The sequence below is a fragment of the Dromiciops gliroides genome, chromosome 4 (assembly GCF_019393635.1).
Source record: "Dromiciops gliroides isolate mDroGli1 chromosome 4, mDroGli1.pri, whole genome shotgun sequence".
Lineage (NCBI taxonomy): Eukaryota > Metazoa > Chordata > Mammalia > Microbiotheria > Microbiotheriidae > Dromiciops > Dromiciops gliroides.
Genome location: NC_057864.1, coordinates 375736967 through 375759457, shown reverse-complemented (window position 1 = coordinate 375759457; position 22491 = coordinate 375736967). Strand labels below are relative to the sequence as shown.

Genomic DNA, 22491 nt, shown 5'->3' with positions numbered 1-22491 from the left:
TCCTATAGGTAGACAGCATTGATTGTATTTGGGAACTGTAATCACTTCTTTCCTTTGTAATTGCTCTGCTTGTGCATTTTAATAAAATCATTGTGCAGTATTACAATTGTTTCTAATTATCTACATTTATAGATAACTATCACGCTCCCCTGTGGGTAAACAGACATAATTACTAAGTGTTGGTTAAAATTCAGAAGCAAATAAGCAAAGAGGAATGTTTTCTTCTTGGGGAAAAAAAAATGCACATTTTTTTTGGTGAGGCAATTGGGGTTAAGTGACTTGCCTAGGGTAACACAGGTAGTAAATGTCAAGTGACTGAGGTCGATTTTGAACTCAGGTCTTCCTGACTCCAGGGCTGGTGCTTTATCCACTGTGCCACCTAGCTGTCACAAAAAATGCACATTCTTTATTCTTTAAATCAATACCTCTTATAAAATGGGGAAACAAAAGCCTAATCTTAGCAGGTCAAATTTGAGTGGATATTAGCCATGAATAAATCCTTTGTTTTTCCACTGCATCTAACACAGATTCACTCTTTTAAATTAAATAATTAATCATTGTATATTAATTACATAATAATTACTATTGTCAATTGGGTCAGACTCCTTGATGTGAACTCTCAGAAAAACATGAATAAGAGCTACTCAGAATGTGTCATCATGGGTAGATTGTGATCTGCATTACTGGAGGGAAGTTTTGAAACAAAGAGATCACAGATCCATATGAATATAAAATATTGTAAGGCTAGTTTCTAATATATTCTCAGGAGAATGAGTTGCATATAACTCTAAGAAAGAATTTTAAAGAATTTTCTTTATAATGCAACACACAAAAGTAGGACGATGTGAAATAGGTGATTTTAAATTACATATAATAGAGCGGCCACATCTGAAATCCTGTATTCAAATCTGGGCACCACTGTTTAGGAAACATATGGACAAAATATAATGGAAGAGGTTGACCAGGATAGTAAAAGGAATGGAGTAAAATAACAAATACTCAAAATAGTTTTAGTAGTAAAAATGACATGTTTATTAAGGATCCCTGGGAGAAACTGGGGATATTTACTGCAAAGAAGAGAAGAGTTAGGGGACATGCAATTGTCCTTCAAGTCCTTCAAGTACCCTGAAGGGCCGTCATGATGAAGAAAGTTTCTACTTAAATCTGCTTGGCTCCAGAAGGTGGAACCAACAATAATGGGCAGGAAGGTCTCAGAGAGGCAGAATTGAGTTTGATGTAAGGAAAAACATCATTATAATTAGAGCTGGTTCCAAAAGGGGAACGAGTTACATCAGGAGGTGGTGTGTTTCCCTTTGTTGGGAGTCTTCTAGAATAAGCTGGATGAGCTTTTGTTGGGAATATTGGAAAAAGGTTGTTTACATGGCTGTAGCTTAGGCAGGATTGGTTTCTATGTGCCTTCCTACTCTTAGATTCTGTCATGCTGAAATCTTTTTTTTAGTAGCTTTGTGAATACACCACATTTATGTGGTCACCATGATTCTTCCTATTTCTTCCTAAATTAGCTCTTACAAGCCCCCATCCTTTCTAGGATAACAATAAGAGCTTACTTTGGGGTTAGATTATACAACCTATGAAAAATACACAATCCAATAGAATTTTGACAGGACAAATGACAGAAATTGCCATGAAACCAGCTCAAAGACAGCACCTGACCTTGAAGAGTGGTAGCTTTCAAGCACTAGATTGTATTTTATATTTCAGGGCTTAATGTCCATCTCTATCTCAACATAGGATAGGAATAATAATGTCAATTAGCCTATTTGTGTCTTGTTTTCTTACTTCAAAAAATGTAGAACTGTCAAGTACTTTGAGCTCTCAACAAAAGCATTCAGTGCCATATACTGTGTCTCTTCAAAATTGTTCCCAAGCTCTATACCATCTGTCCTCTAAATTCCTGGTGGAGCTGTGATTATTTTTAATAACATAATTTCCAAACTTCTGAGATGAGATGAAATTGAATCTGAAATGAGTTTGGGTTCTATTATATATTAGAGTGCTGTATGTTACAGAGAATTTAAAACACACTAAGCAGTAACTTGAAAGGGTCTAAATATGATGGGTCAAAGAGTATGTCTTGGGGTTTCCTTTCTACTGGAAACCCATTTTATAAATAACAAAGGCTAAAGGGGCCCATTCAAAATCATCTCCTTGGGGGCTCCAAATTAAATTTAGACCACTGATATTTTGGCCTTAAAGAAAGTGGTTTTGGGGCGGCTAGGTGGCGCAGTGGATAAAGCACTGGCCCTGGAGTCAGGAGTACCTGAGTTCAAATCCGGCCTCAGACACTTAACACTTACTAGCTGTGTGACCCTGGGCAAGTCACTTAATCCCAATTGCCTCACTAAAAAAAAAAAAAAAAAAAAAGTGGTTTTATCACAGCTCAAAATGACAAGTTAAAAATAGGTGGAACACTACATTTTGTGTCAAACAAACTGAATTCATGTCCTGGGCCTGCCACTCACTAGCTGTGTGACCATGAAAATCATCAGGCCTCAATTTTCTCAAGTGTAAAATGGACATAGCATTACTTATCTTCTCACGGTTGTTGGGAGAGAAGATTATGGTAAACTACAAAACAGTAGGATATACATGTGATCTACCATGATTACTAAATATAATAATATCATATGTTGTCAGAATTAAGATGGACTAAAGAGATTTGAATGTTCCACAACGTGTTTCTTCATAGGCCTACACTTTGCATAGGGTTCCAACATCACCATACTGTAATTTAGCTCTGGACAGCATCCAAGTGACTTTCATAATAAGCATTTTGGTTCTGGTACATCACACACACTGTTTACCATCTGTTCAAGTCTTAGGATGCTTGCTTTCTCCCAAGCACACAGTATGCCTAGTGAAAATGAGTCTGGCTTCCAGACAAATACCATCTTGAAAAGAGAACATAGAGGTTTAGCTAAATTAAATGCATAGAAAGTCACATTTACCCAATCCTTTGACAAACTTCATAAGGCACATAATATAACTGGTGGCTGCATTGGCAAACACCTGGATGTTGTCCGTATTCAGAAAGGCTTCAAAGACATCAAAAACAGGGGCCTGACCCTTTCCTATGGGAAGAGAAATACAGAGAGTAAGTTTGTCATCTTCGAGGTTAGCTAAATTGAGAACATCTCTAAAGCAAGTCCCCCAAGGAACTATCAGAGAGAGACACTCTTATTCCTGAATTGAGAACTACTCAACAAAAGTCCTTTGGTTTCCAGGGACCAGACTTCCTTGTCTGCAAATATTGTTCTGCTAAACAGTGAGTACATTGCAGGTGTATAGGCAGTTCACAAAGAAAATGCCAAGCTGAGATACGTGAGCAGAGAGTTGAACGAATGGCAGAATTGAGGTAATGTGTAGGCCTAGCAATGAAATAAAGAAGAGTTTGTATATAGTCAGACTCAATTTTTGGAATCCTCTATCAATGATAGTTATTGAATATCAACATGATTTGAGAATGTTTCAACATAGTCTTATTGGAGGTGAGGGCTAGAACCTTTGAAAGGTATTTTGACCTAGGAAACATGAAAAGGAAGCCTAAGCTAACCACCTCTATGGGCAGATAGCCCAGAGAATTGCCATTTTGTGGGTGCTCTCTCCCTCTCTACAACGCTAACTTGTTACTTTTGTGATTGCAGAGATAAGACTCCTTAGCCCACAGTGGAACTGAAATAATTCTCCCCCAACTTTCCTTCTTTTCCTCCTGTTGTTCATTCCTCACTAATTCTCAATCTTGAAGGATCTTCCTCTGATCTTGTATGGTTAGAGGGAGTCACATAAGCATGCTATAACTTCAATTATGGTCTCACAGTTGCAAATCAATCCTTTTATTTATCATGGATAGACTCTCTAGCACATTCTTCAAGTGGCAGTTCCAGATTTCTCCCTTCTACCCCCCAATGACCTCTTTCTGTCTGTCTTTCTGTCCCTTTGTCTGTCTGTCTGTCTGTCTGTCTGTCTGTCTGTCTCTCTCTCTCTCTCTCTCTGTTGCTGTCCCTTTATATCTGTCTGTCTCTCTGTTGTCTCTCATTTGTGTCTCTCGCTTAGAAGATGATCTTGCCTCCTGATTTACTGAGGCAATGAAGGATATCCATTATGACTCTATTTTTCTACGTCTTTATCCACCCTCTAATTTTCTTTGCGCTCAATACATGAGTTGGTGGCCTTTCTTTCCAAGATTGATCTGTCTTCTTGGGCCTATAGTGTCAACTCTTTCCATATGTCATATGGGAGCTTGCCCCATTGATCACTTATCTCTTTCTCTAAACTTCAGTCTCTCCCCATCTCCCTAGTTACCATCACTTCCTTGTTGCTTATTAACATGTTCAGGTCTCTCCTAGGTTTTTTTTTTTTTTTTGGAGGGTTCTTTATTTGTTTTTCTCCTAAGTTTACAAAGGGATAGGAACTAAAGAAGAATCATCCAAATATCCTTACCCATGGAGTAGTCTCCTATAAGATATTCCTTCATTTCTGATTTATTACTGCTGTGCACTGTCTCCAGGGCACTGAATAAGGGCCTCCATCCTGACTGGATCTGAGTAGAACATACTTCAACCAACTCTCCTATTGAAGTGACTACCTGAGTTAAAAACAAATGAAACAAACAAAAATATGACCTCTTACAACCGCTCACTCAAGAGATACAAAAATCCCTGGGAAGAAAAATGGATCCCTCCCTGTTATCTAGCTCTTTTCCCTTTCATTCAGAAATAATAGCCAAAGAAAGTAATAGCATAAGACAAATTAGATTGCACTTTTCCCACATTCATAGGATCAAATATTTAAAGTTGGAAGGAATCTTACAACTAACTCAATTCAACCCTGAAGAAACTGAAATTGAGAGAGATCAAGAAACTTAGGTTAAAAAACCCAAAGTCACATAGGTAGTAAATGGTAGAGCCAGAATTATGCCCCTGAGATCAGATATCAGATCATCCTACATTTACCAACCCACCTAGAGAGCCTTGGGCTTTAAAGCTAATTTTCCAAGTGTGTTGGAAAGCTAAGAAATCTACAGGCTCTAGAGGCTGTAAGGTCTAGTGGAAATGTCATTGTCCAGGTCTCCAGTCAGGAGGCTACTAACAACAGTGTGACCCCGAATAAGTCACAATTTCTCTGGGCCTCAGTTAACTTCGCCCATAAAATGATGAATTGTACTAATTGAACTCACCTTTCAATCATCACTAACACTATACAATTCTGTAATGTCCAAGTATTACTTTTAGTCAAAAGCATGGCTACAAACAATAATAACTCAATAATGGCCAACATTCATCAGTGGTCTATATAATTTGGTAAGAAATAGGCATTGAATCGCCTGTTTTGTATGTTTAGCATGTTCCAAATGGGAAATAAGTAATGGTCCTCTTTCCCATTTGTTGTTCACTGACTTCCTTAGCAACATCACTACAAAAATCTCAAATATTTTATCATCATGGAAAATAGTTAAGGTAGTTGTTAATATCATGATGAATCCATAAATCCATAAAAGAGTGCCTGCTTCAGGTTTAGGTTTTTTAAAAAAAAAAATTTCCCACTTCACTGACCTTTACAATTTTCTACACTCCCTAACTCTCCCCCCCCCCATTTTCTGGCTATTTCTTCTATGCCAAAATGTGTGAATGGGAGAGGCGGCCAATGCATAATTCTCTTGCCCCTAGAGAAGAGTAAAGGAATCATAGTGTAGAGAAGATGAAGGGACAGTCATAGAAATCAATAAGTTCTGGGCGACCCACCCAAGAAAGATATGAAAACACAAGAATCTCAGAGTCGGGAGGGAACATCCCTCGCCTTAAAAAAAAAAATGGACAAATCTGTTTCATCTCCCTTCCATCCCATTAAAAATAAAGAAAACCAGAATTTGTACAACAAATATTTGTAGTTATGGGGGGCAGCTAGATGGTGCAGTGGATAAAGCACCAGTCCTGGATTCAAGAGGACCTGAGTTCAAATCTAGCCTCAGACACTTGACACTTGGTAGCTGTGTTAACCTGGGCAAGTCACTTAACCCTCATTGCTTCGCAAAACAAACAAACAGCTATGTGTAGTTATTTAAAATCTCTTACACCTAGAATGGAATCTGAGAACTGACATTCCTTTAGCAAAATAAAACAAATATGTTTTCTTTTTTTTCCAGGGCAATGAGGGTCAAGTGACTTGCCCAGGGTCACACAGCTACCAAGTTTCAAGTGTCTGAGGCCGGACCTGAACTCAGGTCCTCCTGAATCCAGGGCTGATCCTCTATCCACTGTACCACCTAGCTGCCCCAAAACAAATATTTTTTTAAGCGTCTACTATGCGCAGAGCACTATACTTCATGCTAGAAGGGACATGGAGTTTTTTTGTTTCTTTCTTTCTTTTGGGGACATGGAGTTTTAACAAGACATGGTCACAGACCTCAAAGAGATCAGTAAAGTAGGAGTTTAACTTATCTGCTTTTAAATGTAGGGATTAGGGATAAACTGGGAGGAAGAACAGAGAAGAAAGAAAAAGAGGACATCTACGATGAATATGTTAGAAAAAATAGTGAAGTAAGTGCATACTTTGGAAGTAACATCACTTTCTCTCCTCTTGCAGCTAGTGTGAATCCTTTCTCTACAAGTTCCTGGAATGAGCAAGCTGATTAAAATTCCCGCCATGTCTGGAGGACTCTTCATTCTCCCACATTTTGCTGGCTAAGGCTATTTACCTGGTCCTGGACATCGTCATCGCACAGTTCTAGCTGCATGATACGTTCGAAGGGACGGAACAGTGCTTCATTGAAATGAAAATGAGGGGGCTCGCTCCAATCTGTCAGAACCTCTGTGAGGATGTCATGGATGAAGGAGACCGCTTTCTGAGAAACGTGCCTTTCCTTATGGCAGGCAGCCTGTAGAGGGGAAGGGGTTGAGAGTGGAAGAGCATCGAGGGTTTAGGTAAGTAAAGAAATCTTCCTCGAGGGATTCCTTGCTTATAAAAAGGAGCATACTGAGCAAGTGACTGCAAAATTCTAAGGGAGTTTTAGGAGTTGAGTTGCCAGTTTGATCAATAATTGCATTTTTCTATAATATACCCACTTTATTAGCTATAGCTCAACTGAAAAGTTCATCTTTTAAAGGAAAAGTCAGAGAATCTGTTTGTTTCTGTTTTTTTAAACTTTTTTTCTTGTTAAATGCTCAGTATATTCCATTGTGAAGATGTTTTCTCCAAAATGATGATATGGAATACATTGGATCCATTCCTAGGTTTGTCACCCACACTTTAAAAAAAACTGCTCAGAGCTTAGACCTAAACACAGTTCCTGGTATACAGTACAAGCTTAACAAATGCTTGCTGACTTGACTTTAAAAATAGACAACTCCTCTGTGGCTGTTTCCTGAAAAGTCAAATCACTGTTACCCTTTGACCCTAATAAAGTGTTCTCGGGTAGCTAAATTAAATTCTGTAAAATACTTTCTGACTATCTGATGAAAGGTACTGTGTGAGAACTGTAATAAAACTGGGGAAAGACTGCAGAACAAAACATTTCTAGGCATCTAAGAAGCAGATAGTTAACATTATTGAGCTTTTTTGCAGGGCACTATCCCAGGGACTAGAGTTGAGTACAAAGTTAGTGGAAGACATAATTCTTAGCCTTAAGGAGCTTAGTGTGACAGACTAGCAGGAACATAAAGACAGTTTTATACTCAAACTGACCTACTTTTCCCAGAAGAGGAATGGGAAATTGCCTGTTTCTCTCTGTTTCTGATTTAAGTCAATTTTGGATGCTATTTGAAGGAGGGGAATGATTCTGTACCATATTGTATGTAGGGGAGAGGGACAGAGTCAGAATCAGTGATTTCTCTGTCCCCTTGATGACACTTCAGATACTGAATATGATATGACTTTTATAAACTGATTCCAATTAGTCTTGTGCTGTGACTTTTGGAATGCAATCACCATACAGCAGTAATCATGTATCAGGAGAGGCAGGATAGAGTAGTGGTTAGAAAAGCGAGTCTCATAGTTAGGAAGACATGGGGTCATGTCCCACTTCTGACACATACTGGCTTTGTGACACTAAACAAATCATTCAACCATTTACTATCCCAGGCAATTCTTTAAATTATAGAGTAGCTGCCTACATGCATTGGTAGAGGGAGTTCCCAATTTCAATAAAAATCACTGATGTCTCCCAAATGTATATATATAAAAGTCTTAGTGCAATTTAAAGCCTGAATAGGTTAAAATTGCCCTAAGAATTTTTGGAAAACCCTCTATCTATCCATCCATCTACCCATCTATCCATCTATCTATCTAAGATACATATATGTATATATACACATATGTGGATATAGCTACATATAAATTGGGAATTATTCTACTGCGTGATATGAGGGGGCTCTCTATAATCCAACAGAATGTCCGTATGGTCCTGCATATATGTATATAAAGACAGACAATTTATTTTGGACCAGATCTGTGATCCTATTGGGAGTGTTAATTCCCTTTAAAAAAACATAGAGGCAATTATTCTGTATGTATGTGTGCATATATATATGTATATATATACATGCAATTTCACATATGTATGTGTATGACTATAAAGTAACATAACCATTGTCTCTGACTGATTTATACGTGTGTGTATATATACATATATATACATATGTATACACATATACACATATACACATATATACATATACATGCATACGTATATACATGTATATGGCTGTTCTTAAAACTTTTCTGTCCTAAAGATATCTAGAGTTAACTAGGGCTTTCTTCTTCTCTGCAAACACTCACCTCTACCAAATGAGGAGCCACAAGGCTCCAACAGCGCATGAAATGGAGGAGTGGACGAGATTTACTCCGGACTATTCTGAGCATTGAATCCCCAAGACGGAACAGGTGGAGAGCACTTCTCCTATCTTGGGTGGATTTAACTTCTCCTATAAGAAAAGTGACAAAACCTGAAACCAGGAATAGCTGATTCATGGTGGCATATTTCTAGGATAAAGGGCAAAGCATTAGTAACATGTTCAGAAGGGTAATGAGTTCTATCTTATAGCCTTCAGATAAGCAATGTTACCAAAAAAGAAAAATGACAAATGTTGGGGGGAAATGGTCACAATAACACACTATTGGTGAAGCTGTCAATTGGTCTAGCAATTTTGGAAAACAATTTGAAATTGTGCTCCCAAGTTATTCAACCGTCCATTTCCTTTGACACAGTGATATCACTACTAGGCCTACACCCAAAGAGATAAAAAAAAAAAGATGAAAAGGACCCATAGAGGCAATAAACTAGAAACTAAGTGTATGGCATCAATTGGGGGAAAACTGAACAAGTTGTTTTGTTAATTCAATGGAACATCACTGTGTCATAAGATATGAAGAAAAAAATGGTTTCACAGTAACCTGAGCATGCTTATTTGAACATCATGAAGCAGGATAAAGTAAGCGAAACCAGGATAATAATTTATATTATAACAACACTGGAAAGACAAACAACTTTGAAGACTTAAAAATTCTGATCAATGTAATGACCAGCCAGTATCCCAGAAGACCTACAATGAAGAATGCTATCCACTCCTGACAGAGAGGTCATGGACTCAAGATGCAGAGTGAGGCATATCTTTTTACATGGCCAATGTGAGAATTTGTTTTGTTTGGGTAAGCATATTTCTTACAATTTTTTTTCCAACTGGGAGTTGGGGAGGCATAAAGGAGAAAAAATAGATACTTGTTAATTGGTTAAAAAGTAATTAATTCAAAGCAAACTACCATAAGGCAAAGAGTCAGGCCTACTTGATAGCTCACCGTAGGCACACAATCCTTTAAACACTTAATAATAACGTAATTCTCCAGAAGAATCCAAACTCTACTGTTGAGATTGTTTGAGTATTAGAAAAAGCCAAAAGCCTATGCTTACTGTCAAGCAAGAGACAGCTTAATGAAAACCAGAAAATAGGTCTATGAGGAAGAAAAATGGTCACCAGCCACTTTCTTGTTTTTCTGAGTTGAAATTTCATTGTTCAATAAATCTAGTGAAATTTAGCCAAATAAACTGACTAGTGATTTGTAGAGATAGTAGTAATATGTTAAAATAGCACTGACAGAGGCAAACAGCCTGTTATTTTTGCTTCAGCAGAATAGTAGAGCCATTAGATGACCCACAACTCAGCATGAATACCAATTAGCAGTGTAAATGGCAGGTTTCATCATACCCTATAGCTTCAGAACCTCTAGGGACCCTGGGAATGTGGGTAGGCTCAGAAAAGGGCAGGCAAGATCTTTAACGATTTTTTTAAAGCAAGGAAAACACTGAAGTTTGATTTTCTCATTTCTCCTGTGTTTTCCTATTGTCACTTTAACATTCCAAGAGACATGCTGACATTATGTTGTATGGAAGGTAGTTTATCTGAACCCCAGCCAGCATACTATCCGTGAAAGGGAGGAGAGAGATGATCCCATAGTTGCCCAAATCAGCTTTTCCACCTTTCTTCCTGACACTGGTGATAATGGTTGTATCTGAAATCTGCAACCATTTCTTAGGCAGTCCAGGTGCTAAGAAAGAGTCCGTATAAGCACATAAGCAGTCACAGAATCAAAGATTCATAGGTTTAGAGCCAGAAGAAAACTAAGAAAGCAAGTCCAACCACTTCATGTTATAGATGATGGAATCGTGGCCCAAGGCAGGGAAGTGACTCATTTGGGGTCACAGAAATAGTAGGTGTCTTAGACAAGATTCAAACCCAATTCTTCCTAATCCTGAATCCAGTATTGTATCCTACCTTGTATCATGCTTTTGTGTGTGTGTGTGTGTGTGTGTGTGTGTGTGTGTGTGTGTGTGTATAGTCCTGCCTATGCTTGCTTCTAGTAATAAGCCATGACGTAGAGACACAAGTTTAAACCTGGAGTCCCTGAGTAAACTAATCATAGATGTTCCCCAAATTCTAAATTGCAAAATGAATAGCTCTTCAGTGAGGCAACGGGCCCTACATTTTACTATAGAGAGTCTGCCTAGGCAGTATTTATAAGATGGTGACAAAAAAAAAAAAAGAAGAGGTGACATTGTATTTTCCTTCTCCTGGAAATGATGAATCCATCTTTAAACTGGCCTCCATTTCAGTATAAAATGACTGGTTATATCCCTCTCCCCCAAAACTCTTGTGTTTATATTCTGCCCTTCTCCATTTCCCTTGCCACACTAGCCATAAGGCAAAGCAAAATTATATTTCTTTGCTCCCCCTAGGGAAAGAACAGATTAGTGATCCCCAGCTGCCTCCAATGCCAACTGCAGACCTTCAATAATTGGCCACCATGTTTCCTGCTTCCTTCTCTCTCTTTTTCTTTACACACACACACAAACACACACACACATAATGTATATATACATATATATATATACTGAGTAAACTTTTGTGTAGTAATCATACACATGTATGCATATGCATATATAAAAACACATAATCTGTATATTATCTCTATGTATATATACATATATATACACACACAAACATAAATATGAGTGTATGTGTATACATGCATACTGAATAGGCTACCTACTTCCTTACAGAGGTATATACATATATACACATAGTATATGTATACACACATGTGTATATGCATATGTATAAGCATATGCATGTATACACTTAGTTTTTGTTGTTACATTATGTCTGACTCTTTGTGACCCCATGGGACCATAACACACCACTATCTCAGGCTCATGCTCATCTCATCTTCTGCTGTCCCCTTTTCTTTTTGTCTTCAATCTTTCCCAACACCACGGTCTTTTCCAGTGAATCCTATCTTCTCATTATTTGGCCAAAGTAATTAAGCTTCAATTTCAATATTTGATCTTCCAGTGAAAAGCCTGAATTAATTTCATTAAGTATTGACAGATTCGATCTCCTTGCTGTCCAAGGGACTCTCCAGTTTTCTCTAGCACCACAATTGGAAAGCACTGATTCTGTGGCCCTCAGTTTTCCTCTCTCATACCTATACATATATATATATATATATATATATATATATATATATATATATATATATATACCTGTAGATATGTATACACACATATTTGTGTGTATGTATGTATGTATCCTCACTGTGTGTGCATATGTGTATACCTCTCTGTCAGGAGATGGGTAGTATATACTCTGTATATGTGTGTATATATTTATATGCACAATACATATATACACATATAAATGTATGTACATACATATATTTATGTATTCACAGAGAAAATTCTATTCAAAGCTGACGGCTTACAGAGAAGTGCTGTCAATTGATTTCTTTGACATGACTTTCAATAACAATAAAGCTTCTCTATTTGATCTGTATCCACAAATGTATGTGCTATACTTTGGGGTGTTTTTTTTTTTTTTTTACTACAACAAGGGCTTGTGTCATTGTCATTTAAGGATGAAATGAATGAGGACAACAGATGAAAATTATCTGTCAAAATTTCTACAACATAGTATTTTTTCCTTCTGTCAATGACAGTAGAGTCGCTGTTTTTAGACATTTAGGCCACATAAAGGAATGGAAATAAGTTAAATAAAACACAGAAGGAGCAGCTGGATTGAGCTAAGTACAGACCAAGGAGGTTCATGCCAGAGGTAACACAATTCTGGGGGATGTGTTCTCTCCCATTAAATTGTAAGCTCCTTAGGGGAGGGACTATTTTACCTTTATTTTATCTCTAATGCCTGTCAATCCAATTCAATAAAAAATACAATAAACATTTATTGAGTGTCTACTCTGTTCTGGGGATATAACTAATAAAAAGAATTGACCTCAAGGAGGGCAATTTAAAGCTGAAGATGACACACAAAAGTAGGCAGGGAAGCATGATGGCGGGGGGGGGGGTGGTGTAATGGGAGACCAGGTAGTACACAGTTGGGGCATCTTGTTCTGTGGAGCTGAAACCAGACAGCAGATGCAAAGTGGAATGAGCTAAAAGTCCAGTTTCTGCCCTCTAGAAAGGAAGGCATTGGGAGGAGGAGTTTAGTACTCTACCCTCCAGCTCTCTAATCAGAAGGGAGAGGAGGCTGAGGGAGGAGGTGTCAATCAAGGCTTGAGTTAGTAGGAAGGCAGTGAGTTTAAAAGCTTATTATCCTCACAAGAGCATCTTGTTCTGAGGAGTTGAAAACAGGCAAGGTGACAAATGCAAAGGGGAATAGGAACACATAGTAGGAACTTAATAAATGCTTAGTGACAAAAATTGGGAGGACATCAAACAATTGGGAAAAAAATCATGAATACTGTTACTACCCAAAAAATGACTAAGAATATATTAATAATTACTGATCTATGTGACTACTATTTCATTTAGAATATGTCTAATGAAAATATGAGATGGGAAAAGGTAGACTTATATAAACAATATTCAACAGTATTTGCTTCTTTACCATCACACAACTGAGTAAGAGGTATGGCAAAAACAAGATTCCATTTTACTTACTCTTTGTAGATCATAAAAAAGTATTTGACTCTGGAAAGCAAAATGCTATATTAAAAGCCCTTCTCCAATTAAGTGTCTGCCATGCACGTGAAAAATCACAAAAAAATTCTTTAATAGACACAAAAGAGATGTTTGTTGGATTTTCCTGAAGTATTAATATCCAGAAAGACACAGAAGAGGGAGACATATGCCCAGGAAAGATGGATGCACTTTCATTTATTTTAGTTCAACAAACATTATTAAATTAGGAAATGAGTGAAGAGAGTAGAGACTCTGTAGTCAAACTAGCTGAGTTCAAGTCCCATTTGTGACTCTTACTGCCCGTGTCACTTTGGGCATATCACCGAATATCTTTGAGTCTCTATTTCTTCATTTATAAAACAAGGGGTTTGAATCAGATGACCTTTAAGATTCATACCATCTCTAGAGCTGTGACAATATGATTAGTGCCTATTATGTGCAAGGCATTTTATTAATGACATTGTACAAAGACAAAAACACAATTGTCCCTAACCTTGTAGGGCCTATGTTATACAGTCAAGGCTGACATCCAGAGCAGAGTCCAAGGGAAAATGGACTTGCTGCAGTGGTAAAGTCCTCCACATACTCCTTTTAAAAGGAAAATATTATGCTAATTGTGTCAAGCCCCAAAACATTGAAAAGCTTACTATATATGTTCCATAATCACTCAAAAGAGTTTGGCTTAATTGTTGGTGGAGTTGTGAACTGATCCAGCTATTCTGAAAAGCAGTTTAGAACTATGTCCAAAGGGCTATGGGACTGTGCATACCCTTTGTTGTTGTTTTTGTTGTTGTTGTTGTTTTTTCAGGGCAATGAGGGTTAAGTGACTTGCCCAAGGTCGCACAGCTAGTAAGTGTCAAGTGTCTGAGGCTAGATTTGAACTCAGGTCCTCCTGAATCCAGGGCTGGTGCTCTATCCACTGTGCCACCTAGATGCCCCTGTGCATACCCTTTAAACCAGTAATACAACTACTAGGTCCATATGCCAAAGAGATCATAAAAAGGGAAAAGTACCCACATGTATAAAAATATTTATAGCAGCTCTCTTTGTGATGGCAAAGAATTGGAAATTGAGGGGATACCCATCAATTGTGGAGTGGCTAAACAAGTTGTGGCATATGAATGTAATAGAATTCTACTGTGCTGTAAGACATGATGAGCAGGGAGATTTCAGAAAAACCTGGAAAGACTTAAGTGGACTGATGCTGAGTGAAGTGAGCAGAACCAGAACATTGTACACAGTAACAGCAACATTGCGTGATGATCACCTGTGATAGACTTAGCTCTTCTCAGCAAGATAATTCCAAAGGACTCATCATGTAAAATGCTCTCCACATCCAGAAAAAGAAAACTGTGGAATCTGAATACAGATTGAACCATACTATTTCTAATTTGTTGTTTTCTTTCTTTTTTTGAGGTTTTCCCTTTTGCTCTGATTCTTCTTTCACGACATGACTAATTTAGAAATATATTTAATGTGATTATACATATATAACCTATATCAGATTGCTTTCTGTCTTGGGGAGGGAGAAGAAAATGGAGGGAAGGAGAAAAAATTGGAATTCAATCTTATAAAAAGAAATGTTGAAAACTATCTTTACATGTAACTGGGAAAAAGTAAAATAGTATTAAGATAAAAAAAGAGGTTGGCTTAGTCATTCTAACAGGAAAAACAAATGGATGAAGAACATCTATTATCCAGAGCAGTGGTATCAAACTCAAATAGAAATGGATCCCCTGAGCTGTGACTTGGCAAGTCACAAAGTAACAATTTTTATGTTGTATTGTATTTCTATTTATTCTGTGAAACATTTCCCAGTCACATTTTAAGCTGGTTAATGCTGTATTCAGGAGTTTTGCAGGCCACTTGTGGCCCACGGATTATTAATTAGATACTTCTGGTCCACACAGACAGTCCACAGAGCTGGGTTATCAGTACATTTATCTTGTACAGAAATTGAGAATGGATAATGAAATGAGTTTAGAATTGAATAGGAGGGAAGACAGTGGACAGAACTGCTTTTTAAAAATTGTACTGTGCCTTTCAATAATCCCAAACTTCTCCCTGAAACAAACAAAAATCTTTTTAAGCATCATTATTTTTCTAGTGATGCTATATAACTGGGAGTTATAGAAAACCTCAATCTTAAATGAATCCAAATTGTGAATCACTCAAAAGATCTTAGAAGACATGCCTAGTCGGTGAAAATAGGTTGTGGCATATTTCCAATAATGAATTATATGTAAAAAGTAGTGTAGAAGATGCCATCAGGGAAATTTGTGACTAGAAAAGGAGGTGGGCTACTCAGGTAGTGGAAGTAAAGAATCACATGATCTGTGTCCTTCACTGGTACCCATGTAATATTCAAAGTCCTACAGGTGGGTCCCTCACATACTAGATGGGATTCTGTGGAAGATCTATAGGATTGACAAGAGACATAACAGGATGAGAATGTGTGGATGGGCTGTGATCCATACCACTAAATGGATTACTCATATTGATGAGTTTAGGAGACCACAGATCCATTGCAGGACTAAAGAAGTATTATGTTTTCAAAATTCTTTTCTCTGAAATTTGGAATAAGGTTCACATCACAATATTATGGCAGATTCTCTCTTACACAGTCCCTTATTAGAGAGGGCTAAAAATCAGTTTTGTGGTGCTGCTCTTCTATTAAAACAGTATGAAATCTACCTCCATTAAGGTCAACCCATTTCCATTTGTAAGTCCAGTGATAAGTAGTTTTGATATGCCATGCTAACTATTGTGGAGGACAATGGGCTGGTTAGCAGTAAAGGCCTGAAGTGCAACTAGACCACCACAATAGAGCAGAGCTACGTTGACTTTCCTAGGCCAAAAGAATAATGCAGAGGAGGGATACTAGGCAGAAAGCCAACCTGTTCCTTGTTTTTACAAGGTGAGTTTGGAGAAGTGACTAGATAGAAGGTGGACATAGAGAAACACTGACAAACTTGAAAGACTGATGCCCTTTGCTAAAGGTACAGAAAAAAGATATGTCAACATAGTTGACATTAGTAAGCAAAGTGGAAAGGTAGATCTCATTGTAAAATGTAAAAAGTAAAGGTTACTAGTAAGGTGGTAACAGATACACACACACACACACACACACACACACACACACAACTATAGTAAGCCTTTGGCAATCAAGGAACCCTGTGGAAATGAGCTGCTCTACATGAAAATCATCCTAGAACTCACTAGACATTTCCCTGACTATTTAAATTATGGCACTGAACTATAGTTATAAATGCAGACAGAGATGACATAGGATCTAGGACCAAATGATTTAACTCATTAGGATACATATGTATACAAAGAACTATCCTCCATCGCGAGGTGGGAAAGCTGTACTGGCTGGCATGACTTCTATGTGGCACACTGATTCCCTTAGTGGATCGATTGGGATGCAAGGACCTACTTGCTGCCCCCTCCCCAAACCTACTGTTCCAAGTGCAGAAGAATACTTGACTCTATGTCTTCTTTCATGTTCTACTCCACTCTCAGAGTGTTTGCTGCTGCTTGCTTTTCTTATCCCTGATTCTCATCTCTGCCAGCTCACCCCTTTTGCTGCTTCTAATCTCCACCATCTGTGACTGCAGCCATGACTGCTGTAATTTTTTCCTACTCACCACTCTTGATTCTCTTGTCTCTCAACACTCCTTCCCAACCTTCTTCAACTTTGTGGGAAAAGTCTAATCTTCCATAGCTATCAGCCAGTTAAACCCTTTCTAGTAACTCCCAGCCCATTAGATATAATCATCAAATCCCTTGTTTCTGGATTTACAGAAATTCCTTCTTTCCTAACAAAACCTTTTTTTAAAGACAACTTCTGGGCTCAGAGCTGATTTAGAAGCCTGGAGATGTTGAAGGCTCGTAGTATAAAAACAAACAAAAACAAAAAAATACCCTAACCTGTGGAAAGGTTACAAAGCCAACTTGTGAAATACTTTGCCATTTAAATCTGCTTTAAGACTCAAAAGATGTATACTTAGAATTAGTCTTAGACTGGGAAGGAAACTTGGCTTATCATTTCCAATTCCCCACCCAGTGCAGGAATCTTTTCCATTGTCAGATGGCCCTCCAGTCCCTGCTTGAACACTTTTGGTGATAAGGAGTTCGCTCACTACCATACAGGGCAACCCATTCTTTTGTTGTACAGTCCTAATGATTAATAATTTCTTCCTCATATTGAGCTTATATCTGCTTCCCTATAACTTCCATCCATTCTACCTAGTTCTGCCCTGTGGAGACACACAGAATAACACAACGTCCTCTTCCAAATGACAGGATTTAGGTATTTGAAGACATTTATTAAGGATCCTCTGCACCTTCCTTTCCACGGGCTAGTACTCTTGTAAAGAATTAATTGTTAATTGAGGTTTTTATGCCTTGGTGTGCACTGGCCTGGGGCTCCACAAACCTTATGGTGCTCCACCCACTGGTTGTAGCCGTTGCCATGGCGCTGGCACCTCATGTCATCACCACTCCCTGAGCCTACATGGGCCTGGCAAAATTATAATGATTGGAAGCCTAGTGAGGGCAGTCATGTGACTGTCAGAGCGGCCATCCCATTGGCTGGGGTGGCATGGGGTTTTCTGGGATTGGGGGAGGAGAATTGGGCATTCTGGGTGGAAGCTGGAAGGCAACAGGCATTCTGTTGTGTATTCTCAGCTGATTCCTGGGCTGTGGTATTTTCTCAGGTTGTATAATTTCCCTTTCCCCATTTTATTTCCTTTCCCTTGATCCTACTGATCCTGTTTGTGTTTTTTTTATTTGTTTTTTTGTTTGTTTTTTGTTCAGGCAATGGGGGTTAAGCGACTTGCCTAGGGTCACACAGCTAGCAAGTGTCAAGTGTCTGAGGCTAGATTTGAACTCAGGTACTCCTGAATCCACGGCTGGTGCTTTAACCACTGCGCCATCTAGCTGCCCCTTGTGTTTTTTTTAAAGTTCGTTCTTGTTAAAATAAATCCTGTTCTGTTTTGAGGGAGGCTGTCAGTCTCCTTCCTTGCCCCAATATTGCGGCAAGCCGCTTAACTAACACTCACCAATTAAAAATTTGTCCCCACACTCTTTATGAATAAATAGAAAATAAACTCCTTGAGGGCAGGGACTAATTTTTGTTATTTGTATTCTCAGCACTCAGCATAGTGCCTGGCACATAGAAGGTACCTTTTAAATGCTTGCTGGATGATGGGATTGATTAATAGCAAATGCTCTGAATAATTATTCCAAGGAGAGAGTTGGGTTTTTCCTGATCTAAAGATCCCTTCTTGCCTACTCCCCCTGATAATCAGTAGCTTGCATCAGAAAAAAAGTTTGTTAGTGTGAAGAGTACAGGCAGAAGCATGAAATAGATTTTTCCCCACTGAGTGAAGCTAGCACATGAGGAATGAATCCATAGCTTCTGCCTCATTAAAACCATGACTTAGCAAGCAGAGCCAACGAGTCTAGCAGCATTAACGTTAGCTTGCCTAGACAGTTACATTGTCAAGGAGCATCATTATCAAATATCAGGAGATATCTTCCCCACACTAGGACCCCAACACAACCTCTCTCTCTGTCTCTCTGTCTCTCTCTCTGTCTCTCTGTCTCTCTCTCTCTCTGTCTCTCTGTCTGTCTGTCTCTCTCTCCCTCCCTCCCTCTCCCATGTACATGCACACACGCGCGCGCACACACACACATACACACGGCCAGGAATCACTTGCATAACCACTTAATGGTACAGCAAATGGAACATGTCCAATCCTGTGGACAAAAGGGGTTCAGATTCATTATTCCTGGCTTGTCATTGATTTCAGTGGCCTTTGAGGGTCCCTGCCCCTCTGTGAGTCCTAGTATCCATTTTCTTAAGGGAAAGCATTACCTGGCATTGCTAAAGAGTAATCGACGGTATCTGTAACAGAATGGAAAAGCTGGGACTGAGAAGCTTTTTTCAACTGGTATAGAAAACCTGCTAACGCCATTAAATTCAGCTTGTCAGCAGCATCTTCAAAGAGTCTATATGCAAAACACAGAAAAAAAGTTACTTGGAAACTATCAGAATGTCCAGACAATAGCACTTCCTATGTTCTTTACAGTTATCCCTTCCACACTATGAATTTTCCCATTGCAGGTTCAGTATAAGAAATTAAATGGGAATTTGGGGGGTGTTTTGTGGAAGCCACAAACAATACATAAAGGCCAGCAGATGACACAGAAAAAGGTTAGAAACTTAGAAATGCATAAAATATATGTGTAGTATTGCATAATATCAACATATTTTATCTTTTGATACCATAATAATTCAGACTTCTCTGGTATGAAGGGAGGACCAAAAATTGTATGCAGATTTTCCAAATTGTGGATGCACCACACCCCTAACCCTTGTGATATGGAAAGGATAACTGTACTATGGAAAAGTTGGCTCAGTTTCCTTGTCTGTAAAATGGAAATAATAGCACTTACCTCTTAGAATTGCTGAGAGAATCAAATGAGATAATAAAAGAAAAGCAATTTCTTAACCTTAAAGTGCTATATACATGTTGGCTATTATCATGATGATGATGCAGAAAGAGCTGAGTCACAGTGTCTGACCTTGAGGTATTTACTACCTATATGACTGTGAACAAGTTCCCTAAATTCCCTTGTTCTGTTTCCTGATCTGTAAAATAAAGGGCTTGGTTTAGAAGACCTCTGAGATCTCTTCCAGCACCAGGCCTGTGATCCTAAGGAGGTGAGATTCTTCAGGCATCTGTGCTTTCCTTTTCATTGAGAAGCAGTGTTTTCCTGTCTGAGGAACATCTTTCCAACCCTGGCTCTATTCCACTTAGGTGGCACTGTGCTTAGATCACTGGGCTTGGAATCAGGAAGATTCATCTTCCTGAGTTCAAATCCGGTTTCAGACACTTACTAACTGTGTGACCCTGGGCAAGTCACTTAACCCTTTTGGCCTCAGTTTCTTCGTCTTTAAAAGGAACCAGAGAAGGAAATGGCAAACAGTTGCAGTATCTTTGCCAAGAAAACCCCAAATGGGGTCACAAAGAGTCGGACACAAGTGAAAAAAGACTGAATGACTGAACCTGTGTAGTAAAGGACAAGTCACTTTTCTAGACCTTGACTTCCTCGCCTACAAATTGAGTTAATTGGATTAGATGACCTCTAAGGTTCTTTCTAGCCCTGAGTCTAGGATCCTATAATTCTAGTAATAGGGGAAAGACCAGCGCACGAATACCCTTCACACAAAACAAGAGGTGTTATATTGCAAACAATGTATCACATGGAGAATCAGGGAAGAGTTTTTTCCCAACATGTTGCCCATGAGGTTATAGAATATGAGGTTGTCCAACCAGGTTCATAAATGCTACAAAGGCATAGTCAACAAACCAGATAACTTGCTTAGCAAGTGGACTTATATATGCTGGGCTCATCATCCCTTTGTGAATGTATTTAAATCTGGTTGATGGGGTATGCTATGAGAACTAATTGTTAAATTTTCAATGTGAGCATTTATTTATTTTTTTAATTAATTTTTTTGCAGGGCAATGGGGGTTAAGTGACTTGCCCAGGGTCACACAGCTAGTAAGTGTCAAGTGTCTGAGGCTGGATTTGAACTCAGGAACTCCTGAATCCAGGGCCGGTGCTTTATCCACTGAGCCACCTAGCTGCCCCAATGTGAGCATTTCACCCCCAAATGCTACAAATCAGGACTTGATTTATTGTTTTGTTAAAACACTAAACTTAAGAAAGTAATGGAAAATATTAATAAATAAGGTTATATTTTTTTAAAAAAAGAATATGAGGCTGTTGGGTTCTGTTCCAACAATTTTCTTTAATTACAAAAGCAATCATTTTATTCACCTGCACAAACATCTGCTGAACATTAGATATTAAAGAAAAACAGCAACATAGCAAATTATTCCAGGTCTCCATCAAATATCAAATGAAAAGAATAAGAATATTGGGGGCAGCTAGGTGGTACAGTGGATAAAGCACTGGCCTTGGATTCAGGAGGACCTGAGTTCAAATTCAGCCTCAGACACTTGACAATTAACTAGCTGTGTGACCCTGGGCAAGTCACTTAACCCTCATTGCCCTGCAAAAACAAAAACAAGAATAAGAATATTATCAGTCTATATTTGTATAGCACTGGACAATTTACAAAGCATTTTAATGGCACAGGACATTTGACCTTCACAACAATACTAGAGTGTAGGCTGGGTATGTACTTTCTTTATTTTAGGGATAGGAATGGGGCCTAGACCTGTGATTTCATTAGGATTGGGAACTCCCCGGTGAGGAGATTCCCTCTACTGATGCAGGTTGGCATCTTTTCTGTAACTTTTATAGGATCAGAGGATTGTCTAGAGCATTGAAAAGTTAAGGGACTTGCCCAGGGCCACAGAGTTGGCATGTGACAAAGGTAGGATAAGAAGCTGAGTCTTTTTGGCTTCAAAGTTGGTTCTTTATCCATTCTGCTATTCTGCCTTTCATCCTTATTTTAAAAAGTCAGAAAATAGTGACTAACAGAGGCTAAGTAATGGATGAAGAAACAGAACCAAGCTTATTTCCAATATATAACTCTCTTCCTCCCTAACCATAACAGCCACAACCTCACCAGTTCATATTTATATAGCATCTTAAGGTTTATGAAGAACTTTACATATATCATTTGATCCTTCCAATAACCCTGTGAGGTGGGTGCTACTGTCAACCCCATTTTACAGAAGGAGAAACTGAGACTCAGAGAGATTGGATGACTTGCTTAGAATCACACACAGCTATTAAATGTCTGAGATAGGATCTGAACTCAAATCTTCCTGACTCCAACATTCTATCCATATAATGCCATGGGACATACAGGCTAACAGCTTGAAATCAAAATTGCCACGTGGAGCATTAAAACAGACTCTGGAAACATTTTTTGGCAGGTCCAGCATGGGCAATGAGTGAACATCCACCGACAGCTAGCTAATAAATGACACACCACAGTGACTGAAGCTGATATT

The 22491-nt window shown here is 38.5% G+C and overlaps 1 protein-coding gene across 4 annotated transcripts in view; it reads right to left on the bottom strand.

Annotated features, from left to right (window-relative positions):
• The window catches only part of ARFGEF3 (ARFGEF family member 3), a 234028-nt gene that overhangs the window by 32593 nt on the left and 178944 nt on the right, over nucleotides 1-22491 (bottom strand). For 3 of the 4 annotated variants that reach the window (XM_043964804.1, XM_043964805.1, XM_043964807.1), the window contains 5 exons: nucleotides 19371-19504; nucleotides 8794-8939; nucleotides 6716-6895; nucleotides 4462-4606; nucleotides 2970-3092 (listed from right to left, as the gene is read on the bottom strand). In XM_043964804.1, coding sequence (XP_043820739.1) covers nucleotides 2970-3092; nucleotides 4462-4606; nucleotides 6716-6895; nucleotides 8794-8939; nucleotides 19371-19504 — 728 coding nt within the window. The remainder of the gene's footprint in view (nucleotides 1-2969; nucleotides 3093-4461; nucleotides 4607-6715; nucleotides 6896-8793; nucleotides 8940-19370; nucleotides 19505-22491) is intronic. The other variant, XM_043964806.1, reaches the window with a different exon arrangement.